Source organism: Callorhinus ursinus, unplaced genomic scaffold (assembly GCF_003265705.2).
Source record: "Callorhinus ursinus isolate GAN/ISIS: 27379988/994484 unplaced genomic scaffold, GSC_fseal_2.0 scaffold5, whole genome shotgun sequence".
Classification (NCBI taxonomy): domain Eukaryota; kingdom Metazoa; phylum Chordata; class Mammalia; order Carnivora; family Otariidae; genus Callorhinus; species Callorhinus ursinus.
Window position 1 is genome coordinate 65951894 of NW_027397067.1, and position 20894 is coordinate 65972787.

The following is a 20894-nucleotide window of genomic DNA, read 5'->3' on the forward strand; positions in this document are numbered from 1 at the left end:
CACACACACACACACACACACACACACACACACACACACACACCGGGCTCAGGGGTGACCTGCCCCCACAGAGATGCCAGGGGGCCTGGAACCTTGTCACAGGCTGTCCACGGAAGGCAGGCTGTGACCCTGCCTCCCCACTCAGAGCCAGAGGGTCGGTAGGTTTGCATATTCCCCCATGGCTTCAGCCTCCTGAGAGGAAAACAGAGCTCCGTGTTTTCCAGACAAGTTTCCACTCCCTAAACTAGCAGGAATTCTCCCTCTTTCCCTCCACGCTCACATTCCTTTCTTCCCCAAAGCCTAACTCATAGCCCGGCCCTGCCCCCGGGATGGCAGAGCAGAACCAGAGGATCCTGCCCTCTGGGGAGCTCCCTGCCTCTGCTTGCCCATTAGGGGCGGAGAAGGGGACAGGGGGTGGGCGGCAGCCCTGGGTGTGAGCCACCCTCTGTGCCCGCGAGGGGAGGACGGGGTGACTAAGGCAGGCTTCACGGAGGAGGGGGCCTCTGAGCTGAGTCTCAGAGGCTGAGTAAGAGGTGGTCAGGCAGAGAGGGAAGGGAAAGGGGAAGGGAGTCAAGGCAAAGGGCAGGAGGTGTGAGAGGGCTGGGTGTCCCGCCGGTGGGAAGACGTGGCATGGAAATGACTGGCACAAAACAAGGAGGTTTTGCTCAGAGCTCCCTAGAAGCAAGAGGCGGAGCAGGCCGTGCCCAGCCACACAGGAAGCACCACGGAGCGGTGGGAGGCAGAAGGGGCCAGAAGAATGCATGGGCACAGGCCCTTACTGTGCTTTTGCAGGAAAGGGAGGGCAGGCAGAGCGAACAGCTTAGGACTGGCTAGTTGGAACAGTGTCAGCAGGCTCTGGGCTGTCGGTGGTCCCTTGTTGTCCAGGACCTCCTCCACCCTGCCATTCTCGATGCGGCGGGGTTTCCTGGTCCAGAGGAGCTCCCATCTGTCTGGCAGGGGATGAGGGACTCTCAGCCAGGATTCGAGGTCCCCACAGGATGACCCTTGCCTATGGGTAGAGCCCCAGCAGACCAGCATCCCCCTGGCGGGGCTCCTGGGTCTCTCTGCAGCTCAGATTCCCAGAGCCGGCCTGCCAGGCTGGGCTTCCTCCTTCAGTGAGGGGTCGAGGAAGCACTTCCTTCTTCTCAGCCAACCCCACCCCGACGTGCTGGCCCAGCGGATTGGCCTACTTTATTTCTCTTTTATGCCCCTGGAGGTGTCAGCACTAATTTTAATCCTTTTCCATGCCCTGGACTAAAGCATGTTTACATGGTGTTATTCTAACATGATTCATACTTGCTCAAAATGCATATAAAATCATAGACATATTTTAACGACAAACAAGAATAAAAACCTTTGCTTTTTGCACCTGGTTACATTTATATTATCTGGGCTCAGGGTTAGATGCAGTTTGAATGATAGCCAATGTTCTATTTTTGAGCAGTAGTTTATCGGTAAAGAAACTGGGGCCCAGAGAGGGTAAGTGACTTGTCCAAAGGCTCTCAGCTCATCGCCAGTAGCACGGGGGCTGGAGCCACGGTTCCCTAACACCCCATAGAGCACTGTGGCCTGGACTGTGTGTGACCCCTCTGTATTAGTGTCCCAGGACTGCTGCGACAAGTTACCACCCCGCTGGTGGTTTAAAACAAGAGATATTTATTCCCTCCTAGTTCTGAAAGCCAGACCGAACATGAAGATATCAGTTGGGCCCTCCTTGCTCTGAAGTCTTTGGGGAGGAGGGTCCTGTCTTCTGCTTCCAGCTTCTGGTGGCTGTGGGCGTTCCTTGATTTGTGGTCGCCTCACTCCAGGCTCTGCTTCTGTCTTCATGTGGCTCCCCCTCTTCTCCCTGTCTCTCCTCTGGGTGTCTTTTACAAGGACACTTGCCATTGGATTTAGGGCCCACCGGATAATCCAGGATGATCTCATCTTGAGAGTCTTAATTGCACCTGTGGAGACTTTTTCCAAGGGAGATCACGTCCACGGGTTCTGGTGGTTCGGGTGTGGACATACCTTTCGGGAGGTCGTCATTCATCCCATCCCATGACACCCTGTAAGGTAGCACGACCACGCCGGGGACTGAAGAGGTTATGGGCCTTGAGTCAATCCGCCTGGGAGCCAGTCCCAACAGGAGGCCAACAGGATAAACCTAGACACGTGAGCCTGTTTTTCCAAGCATCCCTTCAATCACGACCTGGGGTTATTTGCAAACATGGCCCCTTCTCTGTTCAATCTGTCACCAGCCCTATGTCTGGGAAGCAAGGACTCGCTGGACCCCCCCCCACCCAGGGAGGATTTACTGACCTCCTGGGGAGAGGGAAGTGTCCCTTCCACCTGTACCGCCCTCAAGGAGGAAGCATTTCTCTTCCCACAGACAGGGCCTCTGTTGCTGTTGGCACCCTAAGTTTAAATGTCGAGACAATCATGGGCTCACAGGGCCACGGTTCTAAAGGAGCGTGGCCTCCCTATTTCAACATCTTTTCTGACTTCTAACCTGGGCAGTCCCTTCCCCTGTCTGGACACTCACATCATCTGAGCAGGAAGTCAACTCCACGTGGGTACCACGTGGTCTGTTTCAATGACCCTCTTCTTGTCCTGGCTACTTCCCAGATGTCGATGGTCAATATATCTACGTATCTGTACATACGTATATATCTCTATATACCATATATATAATTACTATATATATATGCTATATATACAGTAATCATTAGAAAAATGGTGGAACGTTATTACAGGTAATGTTGAAAACTGCCGTAGTGCCCAGTCCAAACATGACTGCTAGTTTTGGCTTTGTGCTTGCTTGTGTGTCTACACACCACTTTCCCTCACTGGCAATCATACCGGACGGACCATCATTTCATGCTCTGTTACCCCTTTTCACCGAATTCATTCATTGCTAATACATCTGTGTCGAGCATGGATCATACAGCAGTTTTGCTTCAACATTTCGCCACGTCTCACAGTTTTCATGTGACCATTATAATTATCATTGCTAATAGCTGCCATATCCACACGTCGACATGCCGTGATTTGGGTATTAGGACAGACTTTGATTGGCTGACAGCCAACTAATTCTGCTCTAATCCCACTCTGTGGGGGTCCCCACCACCGAGCAATTCTCAGCCACCAGCTGGGTATCCCAACCCAACCCACACCAGTCCCGAGCTCAGACTGAAGACTCCAATGACCCCCTCCTTGGGTTTGATCAATCTGCTAGAGTGACTCACAACAAAGAAACATTTCCCTTTCCAGAGATTACTAGTTTATTATAAGGGGTAGAACTCAGGAACAGCCAGATGGAAGAGATGCAAAGAGCAAGGTATGGGGAAGGGCATGGAAGTTCCATACCTTCTCTGAGCACTCTGCTCTCCCCAAATCACCAACCCAGAAGCTCTCTGAACGCATCCTCTTGGGTTTTTAGGTAGGCTTCTTTACACCACGAACGATTACATCATTGACATTGGCAGTTGATTCAACCTCCAACCCCTCTCTCTTTCCTTGGGGTAGGGGGGTAGGAGGGACAGACTATTCCAACCCTCTAATCACTTAGTTGGTTCCCCAGGCAACCAGCCCCCATCCAAAAGTCACCTCATTAACATAACAAAGGACCTTTATCTCTCTCCGCTCTCGCCACTTAGGAAATTCCAAGTGTTTTAGAGCTTGGTGCCAGAAACAAGGACAAAGACCAAATATACATTTTTTTTTTTTTTTATAAATCACAATACCGTGGAAAACAACCCCAAACAAGTCTAAGAAGAAGAGCATGCATTGACATCTACAGTGGGAAAGTCAAGGGTAGAACTGGCTTCCAAGCGTGACTGAAACCAGATGTTCGAAGGATGCTGCTGGCAACGTGCTTGGTCCTGCTTCCTCGGGGGCGGACTTCATTTTCAGGCAGGCCGTCCCCACGTGGCGCCAAGATGGCTGCTAGCAGCTGTAGCTCCTCCCCTAGGAGCTGAGCAACCCCCTCTCCTTTCCCCCAGTCCCAGCAGAAGTCCTGGGCCAGCCCTCATTAGAATAGCTTAGGTCATGTGATCGGCCCTGAGCCAATCTCTGTGGCCAGCAGGGGATGCCGTGCTTTCATTGGTCTGGCCTTGGTGATGTGCCCTCCCCGCGCCCAATCCGGCGCCTGGCAGTGGCCCCGCCCAAGCCACATTGCTTGTGGGGAAGAGATTGCTTAAAGTGAGATTGGCTGGCAAGAGGAGGGGTGGGTCCTTGGTAGGCGGGCGTACACACGTCTCCCCCCTTTCCTGCATTTCTAGGGCCCCCCCCCCCCCCCCCCCCCCCCCAGGATTCTGTTATGATAGAGGAGGACTCCCTTCTGCGTCCCACTGGGGCAACTCAGCCTTGTCTAGTCGATCTGTAGGGTCTCCACGGGGATTTTGTTCGGGGCAGTATTCCGTGGCTTAAAAACATTTGAAAACCAGGGGCCATAGAGTGCCGTCGAGCTCCGCATGGCTGAGTGGCTGTGACGTTGACTCCATCCCTCAGCCCTGAGCCTGCCTGGTCACCTCCTGTTCGCCTCTTCCCCTCCTTGTGCTCCTTCTCTGCCTTCGTCTCCTTCCTCCCGTGCATGCCGCACTCCAGCAGCGGGCCGGGAGGCCGGACGGCCTGTGGTTGGGCTGGACAGATGGAGTCAGGGCGGAGGCCTCCACCCCAGCTCTGTTCCCTCCAGTGCTGCCTTGGCAGAGGCCCCCATCTCATGCTTTCTCCTCCAGGGCAGCAGCAAGGGGAACTGCTCTCTTAGGGCCACCGGGACTTGGGAAGCTCTGCTGAAGCCAGTTAGCACCTGGCCCCTGACTCTTTTTGTTTCCACCCCTCTGCCCTGGCCCAGGTCCTGGCCATCGTGATGGATATGTTCACGGATGTGGAGATCTTCTGTGACATTCTAGAGGCGGCCAACAAGCGTGGGGTGTTTGTCTGTGTGCTCCTGGACCAGGGAGGTGTGAAGCTCTTCCAAGAGATGTGTGACAAAGTCCAGATCTCTGACAGCCACCTCAAGGTAGGGGCCCCCAGTGAGCATCCAAAAGGGATTTTGTATTAGGATAGGATAACTTACACCATGCTAACAGAACCGCCCCCCCCATCTCAATGGCTTAACGTAGTAAAGGTTTATTTCCTGCCCAAAGTCCAGCGTAGGACAGACAGCCCTCCCTCATCCTGTAGCTACACCATAAGAAATACATGGCCTCCAAGATGGCAGTGGCAGGGGGAGAGCAGAGGGATGCTGCAGGACCTGACCTGGAAGAGATTGCCGTCACTCCTGCTTACAGCCTCACGAAGACACATGGGGGCTGGGAACCGAAGGGGGCCCGTGGGTGTCTCGTGAGCAACAATCTCTGCTTTTGTTCTCTTGGCTGAAGAAACCCCGTGGCCTCCACTTCACAGGCCAGGGCAGCATCCACGAGTCAGCCCGACGGGAAGCTGATCCTCTTGGACTGAACCCAACTCCCCACTGACTTCCTTCTTCTGGCAAGGAGAACAGAAGCCCAGAGATAAGGACTCCCTTAGTCATGTCAGATTTAGGGCAGCTAATTCAAGGTCCGATGTAAAACCACCTAGTGTTTATGAGCAGGCTCTGTGGAACAGCGGATGGCTGGGTCCCGTGGTGACCCCGCTCTAGCTCGGTCAGGTCAGCCTCTGGGAGACCCCGCCATCCTCCTCACTGCCTGGGGCGCAGCTGAGTTCAGGCACCTCCCGGCGCGGCAGGCCTCGGTCCCGGGCCTTACTGGGTCTGCCTGACCGGGATCACACCTCCTCAACAGGAGGCCATCGACAGAGGTGCAGAGAGTCAGTGCAGGCCTTGCCTCTGTGGCCCACGCCGGCCACGCCTGCCAGTCCTCTGTCCTCCAAGGGACGGTGGGGTGCGGCCCTCCTCTTAACGTGTCACAGAGCTTATGGGGGGGGCTGGGAATCGCTGTTGGAAGCATTGGGCATCCCCTTCCCAGAGCCTGCCCAGCCACCAGAGACATTCAGGGGATCCCAGCAGTACCCTACCTTTCTCAGAGGGGATATCCCCATGCTTTACCCACCTTTTCATTTCTCCAGCCTCCCAAGGGTTCTGGCTGACGGCTGGCGCAGCAGGTGTTCCTGGGGGTGGGGGAAGGGGCAAGCAGGGCCATGATTTGGGTTGTGGACACACCTTTCCTTAGGAAAATCTAGGGTCCACTGAGGTCTCCGCAAAGGTACCCCCTCCGGCTGCACTTCCCTCTGACCAGCTTGGGGTCAGGGACTCATGTCACTAAAGCCTCTTATAGGGCAAGGCTGGGCTTGCCAGGCCTCTGTGGCCCCTGGGAGCCTAGACGGAGGGCTGCATGGACATTAGGCCTTCATCTTTCTTCTGCTTGCCACTTTATTTAAATTCTACCATCTCCTTTTTCCTCCCCCCTCCCCCGCCATGACTCAAATAATGTCAGGACAATGAAAAGAATTTAGAAAATTCAGCCAAGGAAAAATAAAAATAGCCAATGAGCCTGTGAATTAGAGATAACCCCTGCCTATTTCTTGCTGAGCATCCTTCCAGATGTTTTCCTAGGCAAACATGTATCCATCTATACGCATGTAATTAGTGAATGATGCCTTGACTCTCCTTCCAACAGAACATTTCCATCCGGAGTGTGGAAGGAGAGGTGTACTGTGCCAAATCAGGCCGGAAGTTCGCTGGCCAAATCCAGGAGAAGTTCATCATTTCGGACTGGAGATACGTCCTGTCGGGATCATACAGGTGAGCACTGGGTTTCACCTGCCGAAGGTTTCGAGGAGGCCAAGGCTGAGCCTGGTGCAGAGCACCCCCAGCCGCTCAGGCACTTACCCCTCCCAGCGGCTCCCAGGGTGCCACCCCCAGCCACGCTGGGGCTGCTTCACATACCTGAGGCTGGAAGCAGGACCAGCCTGGGCAGAAGGGGGACATCTGGACCCTTCGTGGCGGGGGCAGGGGGCTTCAGGGTAGAGAGGCACTTCCAAGTTTCCTTGCAGATTGCAATAGGACACAGAATCTTCCTTTTCCCTCCTCTGCTCTCTCAGGCGTGATGGTAAAGCTATGCAATTTGTTTTGGGCTGTGTGTGTGTGTGTGTGTGTGTCCTATTTTATTTTCAGAAGTGTGTCCAAATTCCATGGGACCTAAGGCTGGTGTTAGGGACTGGCCGTGGCAGCAGCCTAAACTAGAAGTCAGACAACAGAGGTTCAATTCCCGGCTCTGTAGCTTCCCGGCTGGGTGACCTTGGGCAAGTCACTGCGCCTCTCTGTTCCTTCATTTATTCGACAGCTATGTAGAAACCCACTGGGTATGTACCAGGCATGCTTCAAGGCTGGGGTGCGGCTCTGGAGCTTCCATTCAAACCAAGGAGATAAACAACAGCCTGTCGTGGCAGGCTTAGTCGGTAGAGCACGTGACTCTTGATCTTGGGGTTGTGAGTTCAAGCCCCATGCTGGGTGTAGAGGTTGCTTAAAAAAAAAAAAAAAAGAACCAGTACAGAGCAGAGACAGAGAGAGAGAGTGATGGGGGAGGGAAAGGAGCCTGGGAAGGGGTGGCTGAGCTGGCTAAAGTTTCCCTTGGCTCCCCTCTGGGTCTCTCTCTCCACCTTTTCCTGGGCCTTGTTTTCCCTGGCTGCACAGTGGGCCTGTAGTATCTACCTCACAGCCTGCATCGGAGCTGAATGAGGTGTGGTCCACCTGCAGGGGGAAGAAGCCGTTTCATAACTCCTCTGCCAGGAAGGGCTCTGAGACCAGGCAGCCCTGAGGGGACACCGCCAGTGTCCTGGGGTCACTGAGCCCCATGTGCATTTCCACCCACAGCTTCTCTCCTCGTTGTTTGGCTTCACTGGGGTACCTGTGCAAAAGGGAGCGCACGTGCTTCTGATCCTCGGGCCCTGCATCCAGCACTCCCTTGTTTTGTGAGAGGCTGAGGTGGGACTGCGTTACCCTCCCCAAGGGCCCAAAGCCACCTTCTCAGCTTTTGTTCTTTCCTTGGAGAGTGACAAAGGCCTCTGCGCATCAAGCCATAAGGCTCTGGATAGGAGGTCAGCCTCAAACCCCATGGCAGGACTTGAGGCCTCTGACCTTGACTTCTGACCTTAACTAAGCTGCCACTAAACCTAGCTCACCACCTGGATGGGAAGAGTCAGATCTCTGTCTGCGGAGCTGCCCCAGACCCAAGGCCCAAGCCTGGAATCAGGGGCCCACCACAGCTGAGGAATTCTCTCTCGTTCTTTTTTTGATTATTACAGGGAAATTCACATAATCTAAAATTAGCCATTTTAAATGTATAATTCAGTGGCATTTAGTACATTCACTGTGTGTGCAACCATGACCACTTTCTAGTTCCAAAATATCTGTATCACCTCCGACAAAACCCCATGCCCACCCTATGGGGGAGGAAAAGCCTCTTTTTCTTATTACCGTTCTAGGTTCTCTGGCTGGGGCCTGTCAGTTGGACAAAAGGTAGATTAACAAGAAAAAAGCGTATGGATTTATTTATAAGTTTCATGTCACGTGAATGAGGTGTGGTCCACCTGCAGGGGGAGGAAGCCGTTTCATAACTCCTCTGCCAGGAGGGGCTCTGAGACCAGGCAGCCCTGAGGGGACACCTCCAGTGTCCTGGGGTCACTGAGCCCCATGTGCATTTCCACCCACAGCTACCCTCTCTCCGTGCCTCATAAAGAAATGATCCTAAGCAATGGTTAAGCCTGAGCATTTTTATATGAGGTGTGACGAAGAGTAGAAAGTCATAGAAAGTTGTGGAAAACCGTGGTGGGGCAAAAGGGTATGAGCTAAAGGTAGTTACTGGGGAAATGTAGCAAGGCCTGTTCATTCGGATCCCTCCTCTGTCTTTGGAGACAGAGAAAGAAATTCTGAAAAAGAAAATGCAGAGGAGGGAGTGTCTCCTCTTATTTTCAATCGGGAGAATTACGCCTCTTCATTTTCGTCTGTATTTGCCCTTGTGGAGCTCATCATGCTGAGGTGGGGGTGGGGGTAGCTTGCCCTTGGTAGGGGCAGAAGGAAGCAGAACTAACCTTGTTGAGCTTTGTGTCAGGCCCTAGGCCAGGTGTGATCAGACCTTTAGGAAGGATTTAGTCATGACAACCCTTTGAGGGAAGCATTATTCTTCCAATGGACAGATGGGGGAACTGAGGCACGGAGCGGGTAAGTGATGGACCCAGGGCCACCAGCCTCCTTGACGAGCATCCCCAGCTCTCCAGTGTCTTCCGGGCTTGTCGTCCTGATATGGGAGGTGCCGGGAGGAGGGGGGCGGCGGGCTTGAAGACATGCAGGGCCATTCCCAAGAACTGAGGAATCCAGCTCCCAGAGAGAGGGCAGGACAACTCTAACCTGGTTTGCACTCAGCAGTCAAAGGTGATCTGCTTGCCGGCCTTGAGGACGATGCTTCTCCCCGGGTCTCTCAGGGTTGTCTCTAGTTAATACAAAACACAAGTCTCCATCCCATCTTTCAATGCAGCTGTCCCTGGGCTTCAGATATTTTGGCCCTGGTTGTAGACAGTTCTCCCAAACTGAAGAGCCCTGTCCACATCTTCAGCTGAGGGTTGGGGGTGAGGAGGGGGGTGTGTGCATTTCAACCTTTAAGCTCTTGTAGTAAGTCTTACCCCAGAATAGGCACCGCGCCAGGTGCGGGGGACACAAAGCTTGTCTCTGTTATCAAAAAACATGGGTAAACGGCCACAGAGCGATGTGGTGTGTGCTCTAAGATCAGCACGAGCTAAGAAGTTGCCCTGGGGTCAACCAGGAGGGAGCTCCGGCTTCTGCTGGCAGGTCCAGGAGGTTGGTGCCTTTGGGGTTGGGCCTTGCTGGGCACAGCAAGAGAACCTAACTGGCCCTGATTCCCTTCCTGACCTGACCCACACTTCCACCTCTGAGCTTTCTCTGCCTGGAACAGAAAGATTTTTTAAACACAAACCAGATCAGATCACTTGCATCCTTAAAATCCTTCCATGCTTGTCACTGCTCTTAGTAAAGAAAAAAAAAAAAAAATCATGCTTAGCATGGCCTCTGTCCGGGCAGGATTCTCCTTCTCCCCAGTGTGCTGTGGCCACACTGTGTTCCTCCAGGTCTGTCATGCTCTTTCAGGCCTCAGGGCCTTTGCACTTGCTGTGTACTCCCCCTGCTGGAGAGGTCATTCCTGCTGTCTTACCCGGCCAACTCCTTGTCTTAGAGTTTCCAGATCATCTCCTAGAGAGCCTCTCTGCGGACTTGTTTAGCCAAGATTGTAAACATGACGTCAGGCCCTGGATTGGGTCTGTTTTCTTCTCTGTTGCGTTTCTGGCATGAAGTACAGTTCATCCAGTACCTGAACATTATATATGACCATTTTATTTGCTGAATGAATGAATGAATGTCCACGTAAGGTCCTGGCCATCCAGTGCAGCTAGAGGAACAAAGTGTTTCAAACCCTGTCCATCATTATCCATTAGCAGGATATGAAATCAATTTAGTGGATGAGGCCTGGAATTTTTTTTTTTTTTTGTATTGAAATAGGATAGAATAAACATACTGAGGGCACACTGAGGTAAGGAATGTTCTGGAAACTGTTGTGTGGTGATGTATGTGTTTGTATTTGTGAGTAGGTCGTGTATTAAATGTATTTCTCCAAGATTAGCCATGATAAGTCTGAAGAAGAATAGGCAGGGAGGACTTGCCAGAGATCAGGACACCTCGTGAAGCTGGAGTCATCATGACAACGTGGTATTGGACGAGGAGCAGACAGACTGACAGATGGATGGAACAGAGCAGAAAGCCCAGAGACAGACCCACCCATGATGGGGCGTGTCAGAGCGGTGGGGAAAGGAGAAACTGGAAAAAAAAAATAATAATTCTCTACACGGAAAGTTGGATTCCACTTCACACATATACAAAAAAAAAAAATCACCTTCTGATAGATTAAAAGGCCTGAAATGTCAAAAACAAACTTTAAAACTCTTAGTAGAAAAGAATAGATGAATATCTTTTAGACCTTAGCATAAAGATTAGGTGTCTTAACACAGACACCCCTCTTTTTTTTTTTTAAGATTTTATTTATTAGAGACAGGGAGCCAAGCAGGGGGAGGGGCAGAGGGAGAAGCAGCCTCCCCGGGGCTCGATCCCAGGACCCCAGGATCATGACCTGAGCTGAAGGCAGACGCCCAACTGACTGAGCCCCCCAGGTGCCCCCAGACACCCCTCTTTTGTGTTAAACACAACACAAAAAAGCCTTGACTACAAAAGATTGCTAAACCCAACTATATTACGGTGAAGAACTTTGGTTCATTGAAAGATAGCTGAAAGAAAGTGAAAAGTCAGATTACGGAGTGGGAGCAGGTTTTCATGAAGCCCTGACAAGATTAGTGTCAAGAACCACAAAGAACTCCTGTGAATCATAAGAGCAAAGCAGCGCAAGGAAGAGCAGGTAGGAGGCAGGAGTGGGCATTTCAGCCAGGAGCAAACGCATGTGAAAACATGAAGAGGTGTTCTGCACTATAAGTGACCAGAAAAATGCAAATCAAGGCTAGAACCAGTTGCCATTTTATACCTTTTCAAGTAGCAAAAAAAATAAGACTGACAATACCAAATACTGGATGTACAGGATCTTTTAAGATTTTATTTATTTATTTGACAGAGAAAGACACAGTGAGAGAGGGAACACAAGCAGGGGGAGTGGGAGAGGGAGAAGCAGGCTTCCCGCCGAGCGGGGAGCCCGATGCGGGGCTCGATCCCAGGACCCTGGGAGCATGACCTGAGCCGAAGGCAGACGCTTAATGACTGAGCCACCCAGGCGCCCCATACAGGATCTTTTCTACATTGCTGATGGGATTGCAAGTCAATATAGTGACTTTCAAAAGAGTTTGGAATTTTCTCCTAAAGCTGACTATTCACCTGGTTTATAATCCAGCAATTCCACACCGAGGGGTATTTCCAAGAGAATGAGTCCACGGGACAGTAAAAGACATGTGTAAGAATGCTCATTATAGCACTGGTCACAGCAGAAATACTGTCGAAGCAATGGGAATGCTTGTCAATGGAAGAATGGATGAATAAACCATGATCTAGCCTCTGGTGGAATATTATACAGCAGTCAAAAATGAATGAGGGACAGCAACCAGAGATAACTTGGATAAATCTTAGCAATATAATATTAAGTGGGAAAAAAAAAACCCCAAATATTACATATATGTTAAAAACAACCAAAATATTTTCTTTCCAGAATACATAAGACATTTTTTTAACAGAGAAAGGAAAGTATGGGAACTATGACACAGGATTCGGGGTGATGATTCCCTCTTTTGCGGGGGACCTGGAAAATAGGTTGCTGGGAGGGACCATATGGTTAGATGCTAGCTTTTTATTTTAGGTGGTGGGTTTGTTGGTGCTTATTACATTATTTAAAATAACGAAGTAAATATCTACAAAAATTAAAAGGGGCCAGGAAGAGACCAGTCATGAGAGACTGTGACGAAGTCAGTTCCATGTAGTAAGGGCCAGAAAGCAATAGAAATGACGTGTATTTCCTACCACAGGTGGTGATAAAGTGTAAAAGCTAGGGCATGGAATGAAGGCCACGCAGGGTGTGAAGGAGGAGAACCCCAGCATGGTGCACGGGCACGCAGGGGCTACAGGGACACCAAGGGGCCTGAGGGGGTGTGCAGAGGCCCCCCGGGGTGGAGGGCACAGAGGGCATGGGAGCCTGAAAAGTCTCCAGGGCACTCTTGGACCTGTTCTGTTGCGTAGAGCACGCAGTTGCTTGGCCTAATCTAGTCTGATTCCAAACAACACAGGGCGACTGACATCTTAGTGTAGCCAAGAGTCCCGCTGTCCCCACGTTTGCCACCTTCCCTGTTACCTGGCTGGCCCTAGGCTCAGCATCAGCTGCCCACCTCTCTGGGGTGTGTGGGTGGCTCCTGGGTGGGAGGTGAGGTGTAAACAAAGCCTCGTTGTTCTTCCCAGGATTGGCCCAGCCTTGCTTGGGCCCCACCCTGCCTCACAGAGCAGGGACTCTGCCGGCTGGGCCCTGGCTGGCGGATGGGGGGTGGGGGGCTTGTCATTCCTGTTCCTGCGGCCCGCCTTGTGTTCCCTCTTCCACCTCCGGAGGAGCATGGGATTCTCCCTCCCCTCCCACTAAGGAGCAGCCCGCGTTTTGCAGCTGCCTTCCCCAGACCCCCCTTTGGTTAGAAGAGGCAGGGGTTCTCACGCTTCACAGGGGGCTTCAGCAGCTAGGGGACTCCTCAGCACAGAGCTGGGGACACTGGGACTCAGCTGTCGCTTAGCCCTTTGGGGCTTCAGCAGGGAGGGGCGAGGATCTGAGCACCAGGAGGGAACCCTGAGGCCAGAGATCCAATCTCGTGTCTTCACTGTTCACCTGCAAACATTTGCTGGTTTCTGCGCCACGGTCTTGCCATCTGTGAAGGGGGTACCAAGGTGGCCCTCCGGGGGTTCTGCCGGGATGAAACGAGCAGGCCAGAGGAGCGGAGGGCTAACGTTAAGTCCTTCCCCCCAGCCCTGCATGAGCCCACACCGCCTCCCCAAAAGGAGCCTCCCTGGTCCCACCCGTCACTCTCCTCCTCCCCTGCAGCTTCACCTGGCTCTGCGGACACGTCCACCGGAACATCCTCTCCAAGTTCACGGGCACCGCGGTGGAGCTGTTTGACGAGGAGTTCCGCCACCTCTACGCCTCCTCCAAGCCGGTGATGGGCCCCAAGTCCCCCAGGCCTGTGGCGCCCCTGCAGCCCAGAGCAGGCCGCAGCCCCCCGCCTGGCCGCCTCAGTGGTAGCAGCTGCTCGGCCAGCGACCACACGTCCTCCGACCCCTTCAGCAGCCCCTCGACAGGCAGCAACCCCCAGAACCAGAGTCGGTCGGCGTCATCGGGGCCCAGCAGTCCCCTGGCCCCCAACCCCCCTCCGCCCCCCAGGCTTCGGGCCCACCATGGCCCATGGGGGGCCCCGAGCCCACAGGCCCACTTCCCCCCGAGGCCCCTCGCCAGCGCCCCAGCTCCCTGCAGCAACCTCAGTGCCTACAGGCCCACGCGGCAGCAGCTAGAGCAGCTTGGCTTGCTGCCCCGGACGGCCCACATCTGGAGGCCATTTCTCCAAGCCTCCCCTCATTTCTGATGGGTCGCTTTCCCCCAAGCAGCCCTCCCAGGGCCGGGGCGGGGCATGCCTGGACTGTCTGGCCCAAGGACTCCACCTCAATGACTGGCAGCTTTTGAACTTGCTTCCCTTTGAACTAAAAGTGCTTGGACAGCATCGTTGCCTGTGTTTGTTCCCAGGCCTGTGACCGTTCACTTGCCAACACCCCCCGGTCCCAGGGGTTCCCTCCCTAGTTTGGCCTATGGAGCACATTCCAGAAAGTTCCAGGGAGGTGGGGGGTGGGGAGCTAGCCAGGTTTCACATATGGGTAAACCGAGGCACTAAGAGCTAGATTGTGGGTGTGACCAAGGTACTCCTGTTTCCCAGTGCCTGGGAATGGCCCACTCTACAGAAGGTATGGGAACATTTCGGGATGTTTCTGGAAAAGGTGGTAAAGGCCTAATAGTGAGGTATCCCTGGGGCCGGTGAATCAGGGATGAGGCCCCAGAATGTGCCACTCTAAGTAGTGTGGGGTCGGTTGAAACTGTAGCCCCCAAGGATGGGGCAAGGCACCCGGGTGTCTCCGGGATGGAATTGGACCAGGCGGTTCATCAGCTCAGGTTCTGGCTTCGGGGAGCCTTGGGCTGGTCTCGAGGTCCCTGAGTCTGGGCCAGTCCCGGGGGCTTGTGTTGTCAGGATCTGGGAACGGCCCGGCAGCAGTGCCCAGGGCAGCCCGAAGCAACCAGGAAGCGTTCGGCATTGACCTGGCAGCCCCCTTGCAGTCAGAGCCAGGGGACTCCATCGGACTTGTTGACCTCTGAAGCAAGGATGCCGGGCCCTCACAAGCCCCATCATGCATTCACTGTCAGATTCACAGCGCGCCCTCTGTTCCGGAGGTTGTCCCAGATCTTGGGGTACAAGGAATACAGCAAGCACAGGGAGGGCCAGGCAGCCCAGTTTGGGGAGGTCAGGGGACGCTTCCCAGAGAAGGGACAGTTAAGGAGGCCTGATGAACAAGGGCATTAAAGGGGGACGGAGGGTTGGGGCCCAGGCTGTTCCAGCCTGACAGAAGTAGGCACAGAAGCCCCTGCCACCAAGTCACCTCAGCAAATGTCTTCTCGTCGCTCGTCTCTGGCTCAGCAGCTTTGCCTTTGCCATGGAGGGCTGGGAGGACCGAGCCGTCCTCCTGTTGGCTTCGGAACCCCAGCAGCTCGTGGCATCCCAAGTCACGCTCTCCAGAGGGTTCCTCCCTTCAGCCCATCCCTGTGTTTGTCAAAGGCAAAGGCGTCTTTGCTTCTGTTTTCTTTTAAATAGCGTTCCTGTCCTCATTTCATTTTTTTCCTCCTTAGTTCCTGAAAGTCCAACAACAACAACAACAACCCCTTTGGTTCCTGAAGGTTCTTTAAACCCCGGCCCCGATGTGCTGTTTTCCTGCTGACCGCCGTAACGAGGTTAGAACAGTCGGGTGCTGCCGAAGGTTCTAAACTGGATTCCGCAGTCTGCTGAGAGAGCTTCGGGAAGGTAAAGCTTGCCCGGGACCAAGAGCCCCCAAGGCCTGCTCTGCCTCTGCCTGCATCTGGCTTCGTCTGAGTGGAGAAGAGCAGCCCTCCTGCCCCCAGGCACTCTCCAGCCACCAGGCTCCCCGCTGCGGCCCTCCCACGGGCCCACGGATATTGTTTCTCCTCCTCTGGACACTCTGTCGCGTGTGACCCCTGCCTGCTGGGACGTTAGCTGCGGTTTGCTGTGGCTGGCGGACTAGGAGCAGAAGTGAGGATCACTTCCAGGCAGAAGCTTGAAGAGCCTGGGTGCAGTTGGCCATGCAGGAGCATGCCTCAGATGGAGCCCCCTCCGCCCGCCCAGATTCCTGAGAGACTGTGGTGGGCAGGACCTCCCACTTCTTCCCACCGACCCCGCCGTGGATAACTAGCAGGAGCCAGAACTAAACCTTTGTTGTGTAAGCCACTGAGATCTGGGGTCATTGATGACTGCATCCTGAGCCCGCCTAGCCTGATACAACGTTAGGGCCCCTCACGTGAGGCTGGGCCGTTCCTTTGTGGGACTGGATTCCCACGGGCCCCCAGCCCTGGGCTCTCACCCCAGGCACTAGGAGGGTTTCACACACACGGCAAGGGGCTGACTGAAGATCCAAACAAATCCTTATCCAAGTTTCCAATCCTCCCAAAACCCGATTTGCCCCATCTTGAATTCTGCTCTGGGCTAGAATCACACCTGTAACTGCCTCAGCAGCCCTGCTCGCTGGGGGCCGTCCTAAACATATGGCGTCTCCACCACAGTGTGAAATTCAACAGCAACAATGGGGCACTCACCATGTATGTGCTGACACCATTTCGGCGCCAGGCAGAGACCCAGACTCACCTCTATCCCGAGAACTCCAAAGTCGGCTGAGGCGCCAACACCCCCCTGAACCACCACCGTGCAGAACAGGAGAGGATGAGAGAACTAGTATGATCGTGTCGCCCAGGGGCACGGCCGACGGGGACGGAGGGAACCCTAAGCTCCACACCAGGGATGAGGGACCACATTATCCGCACGTGGGATTATCAGCCAGGACCGGCTGCAAGTGTGAGTCCCCCAGGCCTCTCCTAGGAATGATCTGTTGTGTTCATTGGGTCCTCACCAGATACTGATCTTTTATCTCCCGGTCTGCACTGTAAGTGCCTGGAGGCCAAGGACACCTTGCTGGCCCGCGGGGCCCTAACCTGGGTGCCGGGCTGGTCCCAGCGCACAGCAAATGCCCGCTGACTGGTCAAGGAGCTCTGCTCCTGCAGGGGACACGAACACTCAGCACGGGACGACTTCTCTCCCCGCTCCTGCTCGCACCTTGGCGTGAGCCCCCCCCCCCCCCCCCCCGCCGGCCTGTCCCAGGAGTGCCAGGGCCTCATCTCCAGGCGCTTCATTCCCTGGACCTGGTCCGAGAAGTTGTTGGACACAGAGACTCTGTCATTCACTTTCTCAGCTTCCTCCTGAGGAGCGTGTGTGTGTCAGAAAAGCTGTCAGCAGGGAGTGTAAATACCGCAGACACGCACGAGCGCAAACACAACCTCCTTTTCCTCCGGCTCGCCGTGTTTTGACTGAGACAGAGGGGGCGCGTCCTGAGCTGCTCCCTCCTCCTCTCCTCTGCAGGGCCCGGTGACTGGGGGGTCCGCGCCGTGCGGGGCCTCGCTGACCCGACGGCCTGCAGAGGATGAGAAGGCTGACCCTCCCCGAGTAAGGGAGCATCCCTCCTGCCCGACTGGGCCTTTGAACTGGGACACGGGTCTCGCCTGCCATCAGACTCAAACTGACACACTGGCTTTCTTTCCCTGGGGCTTGAGCCTGGAGCTACACCCTGGGCTCTCCCGGGGTCTCCGGCTCGTCAAGTCCCCCCCCCCCCCCCCCGCGGCCCTTGGGACCTGTCAGCTTCCATAATCACAAAAGCCAGCTCAGGTACTCCATCTCTCTGTACAGACAGGTAGGCAGAGATGTAGGTATAAATATGCACGTTGTTGGTCCTGTTGCTCTAGAGGGTTCTGACTTGTAACAGATTTTGGTGCCGGGCGTTTAAAGGCCTAGTGTGCAAATGCAGTCCCATTCTGAGGTACTGGGTGAGGGCTTCCGCATACCACTTTGGGGGTGGGGATGGGGGATGGTGCGGTGGACAGAGTCCAGCCGTTCGAGGCCTGGCCGGTCCATCTGGGCTGGTCCCTACCCCCCCCCCCCCCGCCTGCCCCCCGCAAGGCCGTTCCGGGAGCCCTCCCCACGGGCACCGCGTGAACAGACGTCCGGTTCGCATTTCCTTGCCCAGTTATTCTAGCCCAAGTCCTGGGAGGCCAGCCTTGGTTCCCACGCCAGAAGGGCCTGGAGTTCCGTATTTCCCCGCCAGTTTGGCCCTTGGGGGGTGCCGGCAGCTGGGTGGCCCGTACGGTTGGAAGCAGACGTGCTCCCGGCTCCGAGAGCTTATCTGACCGCGTCGAGCCTCGCAGCCTCCGGTGCTTGCATCTTGCTAACCTGTGGTTTGCTGGGTCTGAGAGTTGGGGGGGCGGGTGGGCAGGCCTGTATGAGGGGAGACAGGAGCGGAGACTGGAACGTGAGAAGCCGTCAGCCATGTGAAAGGTGGGAAGTGTGCGCCGGCCGGCGGGCGACGGCTACCTGCAGTCGGCCTCATTCCAAGTGAAACGGGAAGCCCTGAAGAGTAGCAAACTCTACAGCAATGGGAATTCCCTAAGGCACTTGGGACATCTTGGGTATCCTGAGGCCACCTCCACCCTCCATGTTAGTGCTAATATCTGGGGCTTTCCTAGACCCCAAAAACACATATTGAAAGAAGCGCAAAGACTTTAAACATTTGAAAGTAAAATCAGATTTATCAGTCCAAAGCATAACCCTAAACCAGCCATTTCCCTGCTCAAGAACTTTCTATAGCTGGTATTTGTCCCCTGAGCAAAGTCAAACTTTTTGCCGCATTATCGATGACCCCCTCCCCATAATTTGATGCTGGCTCACCTGCCCGGCCTCACCACCCATGTCCCTTCACGCCCGCTCACCTGGACGACCAGCCTTCATGTCCTCCAGGCCGTGGCTCTTTTCATCTCCCTACTGAGAAACCCGACCTCCCTGCCTTTCGTTCCCCACAGAGCCTGCTACAGTCTTTCCCCTTTCCAAGGTCCAACTCAGATGTTTCCACCTTTGTGAAACTTCTTTGAAAGCCCAGCCTTCCTCTGTACTTCTGCAACACCCAGACCTCCCTCCTGCCCGTTATCTACTACTCACGTGGATGTCCCCTTACTTCTGCTAGAGAACGGAAGCTCTTGAAAGCAACTGCTGCATTTTTGATTTGATACCTTCTACAATAATGTTCTATCAAGGTTTTAAAAAGGAAAGTCACGTATAAAAGAAACCGCCTTCTAAGAAACAAGGTCTTATTCTAAAACCAAGATTGAAAGGACCCAAGTGGCCTGTCTTAGGATTCTTTGGTTGCAAGTAACAGAAACTGAAACGACTTCGGTAGATTCAAATAGTAGATTCTAGCAAGATTCTTCAAGATTCTAGTAGTAGATTCAAGCAATCAACTTAGGACCACAGACATCACAGCTTGAAACAACACAAATTACCTTACGGGTCTCTAGTTCAGAACTCCCAACGTGGGTTTCACTGGGCTAAAATCATGGCCTCAGCAGGCCTGTGATCCTTCCTGGACACTCTAGGAGAACACCCATTTCCTTGTCTTTTCTAACTTCCATAGGCCACCTGCATTCCTTGGCTCATGGCCCCTTCCTCCATCTTCAAAGCCAGCAGCATAGACTCTCTCTGACCCTGACCCACTCCTTCTGCCTCCCTCCATGTGACGGCTAACTTTATGTGTCAACCTGACTGGGCTAAGGGACGCCCAGATAGCTGATAGAACATTATTTTGGGCGTATCTTGAGAGTTTCTGGTACAGATTAGCATTTGAATTGGCGAACTGAGTAAAGAAGATCACCCTCCCCAATGCAGGTGGGCATCATCCCACTGAAAGCTGGAATGCAACAAAAAGGCAGAAGAAGGGCAATTTTGCTCTCTCTGCTTGAGCTGGGACATCCTTCTTCTGCCTTTGGACATCGGCACTCCTGGTTCTCTGGCTTTGGGACTCAGAACAAGACATACACCATTAGTCCCCTGACTTTCAGGCCATTAGACTTCTCAGCCTTGAGAAGTGGTCGAGCTGTGAGCAGGGAAACCTTCCGTCCTCTTTCCAGTTAGTTAGGGTCATTGAGTACAAATATGGCAGCCAAGTACCCACCTGTGTGGCTGAGAGGGTAGTTCCCAGAGATAGGGGATGGGGTGGTTGTTAGCTCAAGGGCTAAGCAGACACAACACTGAAGCTTTAGGTGATGAAGTCACTGCCAAGGAGGGAGAAAAGGACAAGGGTGAGTCCCAAACAAGCCAGTCCTCTATCTTCTCAGTTATAATCGTACACGTGTGCGTGCGCGTGTATAAAATCCCACTTGGGAAAAAAAGCACAGGCACTATGAAATTTAAAGGAGGACCTGAGCAGGTCTGGGATCAGGAACATCTTGTCTGAGGATGACTCCTGAGCTGACATCTGTAGGAACGGGAAGCTGGTGGCAGGACTGGGAGATGGCAGGGAAGAATGTTCCAAATAGAGGTAACTGGATGGGCAAAGGGCTCGGGTGGGAAGATGCTCGGCGTCCTGGAGTCCAAGGACATGAGAAAAACCAGTGAGCTGGGGGTGGGCCAGGGCCAGACCACGCAGGGCCTCACGCACAGGCTTCATGAATGAATTGGGAAGTCACTGCCGGACTGAAGAGTCTTTGTAAGATCCTTTGGCCACAGTATGAAGATTGTAGAGGTGTAAGAGTGTAAAGGAAAAGGGACTCTCACCAGTTCAAATACCGGGTACAAACTCCTCCTTCGGAGAACATTTTGAAGACAGGCCTTTCGGGAGTCACAAGAGGCAAGAATTGCCCTTGGGTCCCACCCCACCCACCTGGAGTGTAGTCACCTCTGTGGTTCACCTTTGCTCACCTTCCCAGTGATTCATTATTGCCAAGAGGGTGGAGTGTCTAAGTAGACAGGCCTGAGATTTTTCTTCAGCATAATCACTGTTCAGTTAACGCTACCCTTCACCATCTGTGCTGGAAATGATCAGGATGACGTGTGTGATGAAACTCTGAGGTGCCCGGTATTCCTGAGTGCCCTTTCCTGACCTGCATTACAGCCAAGCATCACACTGCAGGCTTCTCACACACATCACCACATTGCTGCCAGGAAAGTGAGGTGGGGCAGGTGTGTGGGAAGGTTCCTGAAGACCAGTCAGTCAGTTCGGGACAGCACAGACGATGGAT

The 20894-nt window shown here is 53.8% G+C and overlaps 1 protein-coding gene across 2 annotated transcripts in view; it reads left to right on the forward strand.

Annotated features, from left to right (window-relative positions):
• The window catches only part of FAM83A (family with sequence similarity 83 member A), an 18270-nt gene extending 2922 nt beyond the window's left edge, over positions 1-15348 (forward strand). The window contains exons 2-4 of one of the 2 annotated variants that reach the window (XM_025871539.2): positions 4835-5002; positions 6600-6724; positions 13557-15348. In XM_025871539.2, the coding sequence (XP_025727324.1) occupies positions 4835-5002; positions 6600-6724; positions 13557-14091 (828 nt within the window). In that variant the 3' untranslated portion in view covers positions 14092-15348. The remainder of the gene's footprint in view (positions 1-4834; positions 5003-6599; positions 6725-13556) is intronic. The other variant, XM_073892738.1, reaches the window with a different exon arrangement.
• Positions 15349-20894: the final 5546 nt, after the last annotated feature.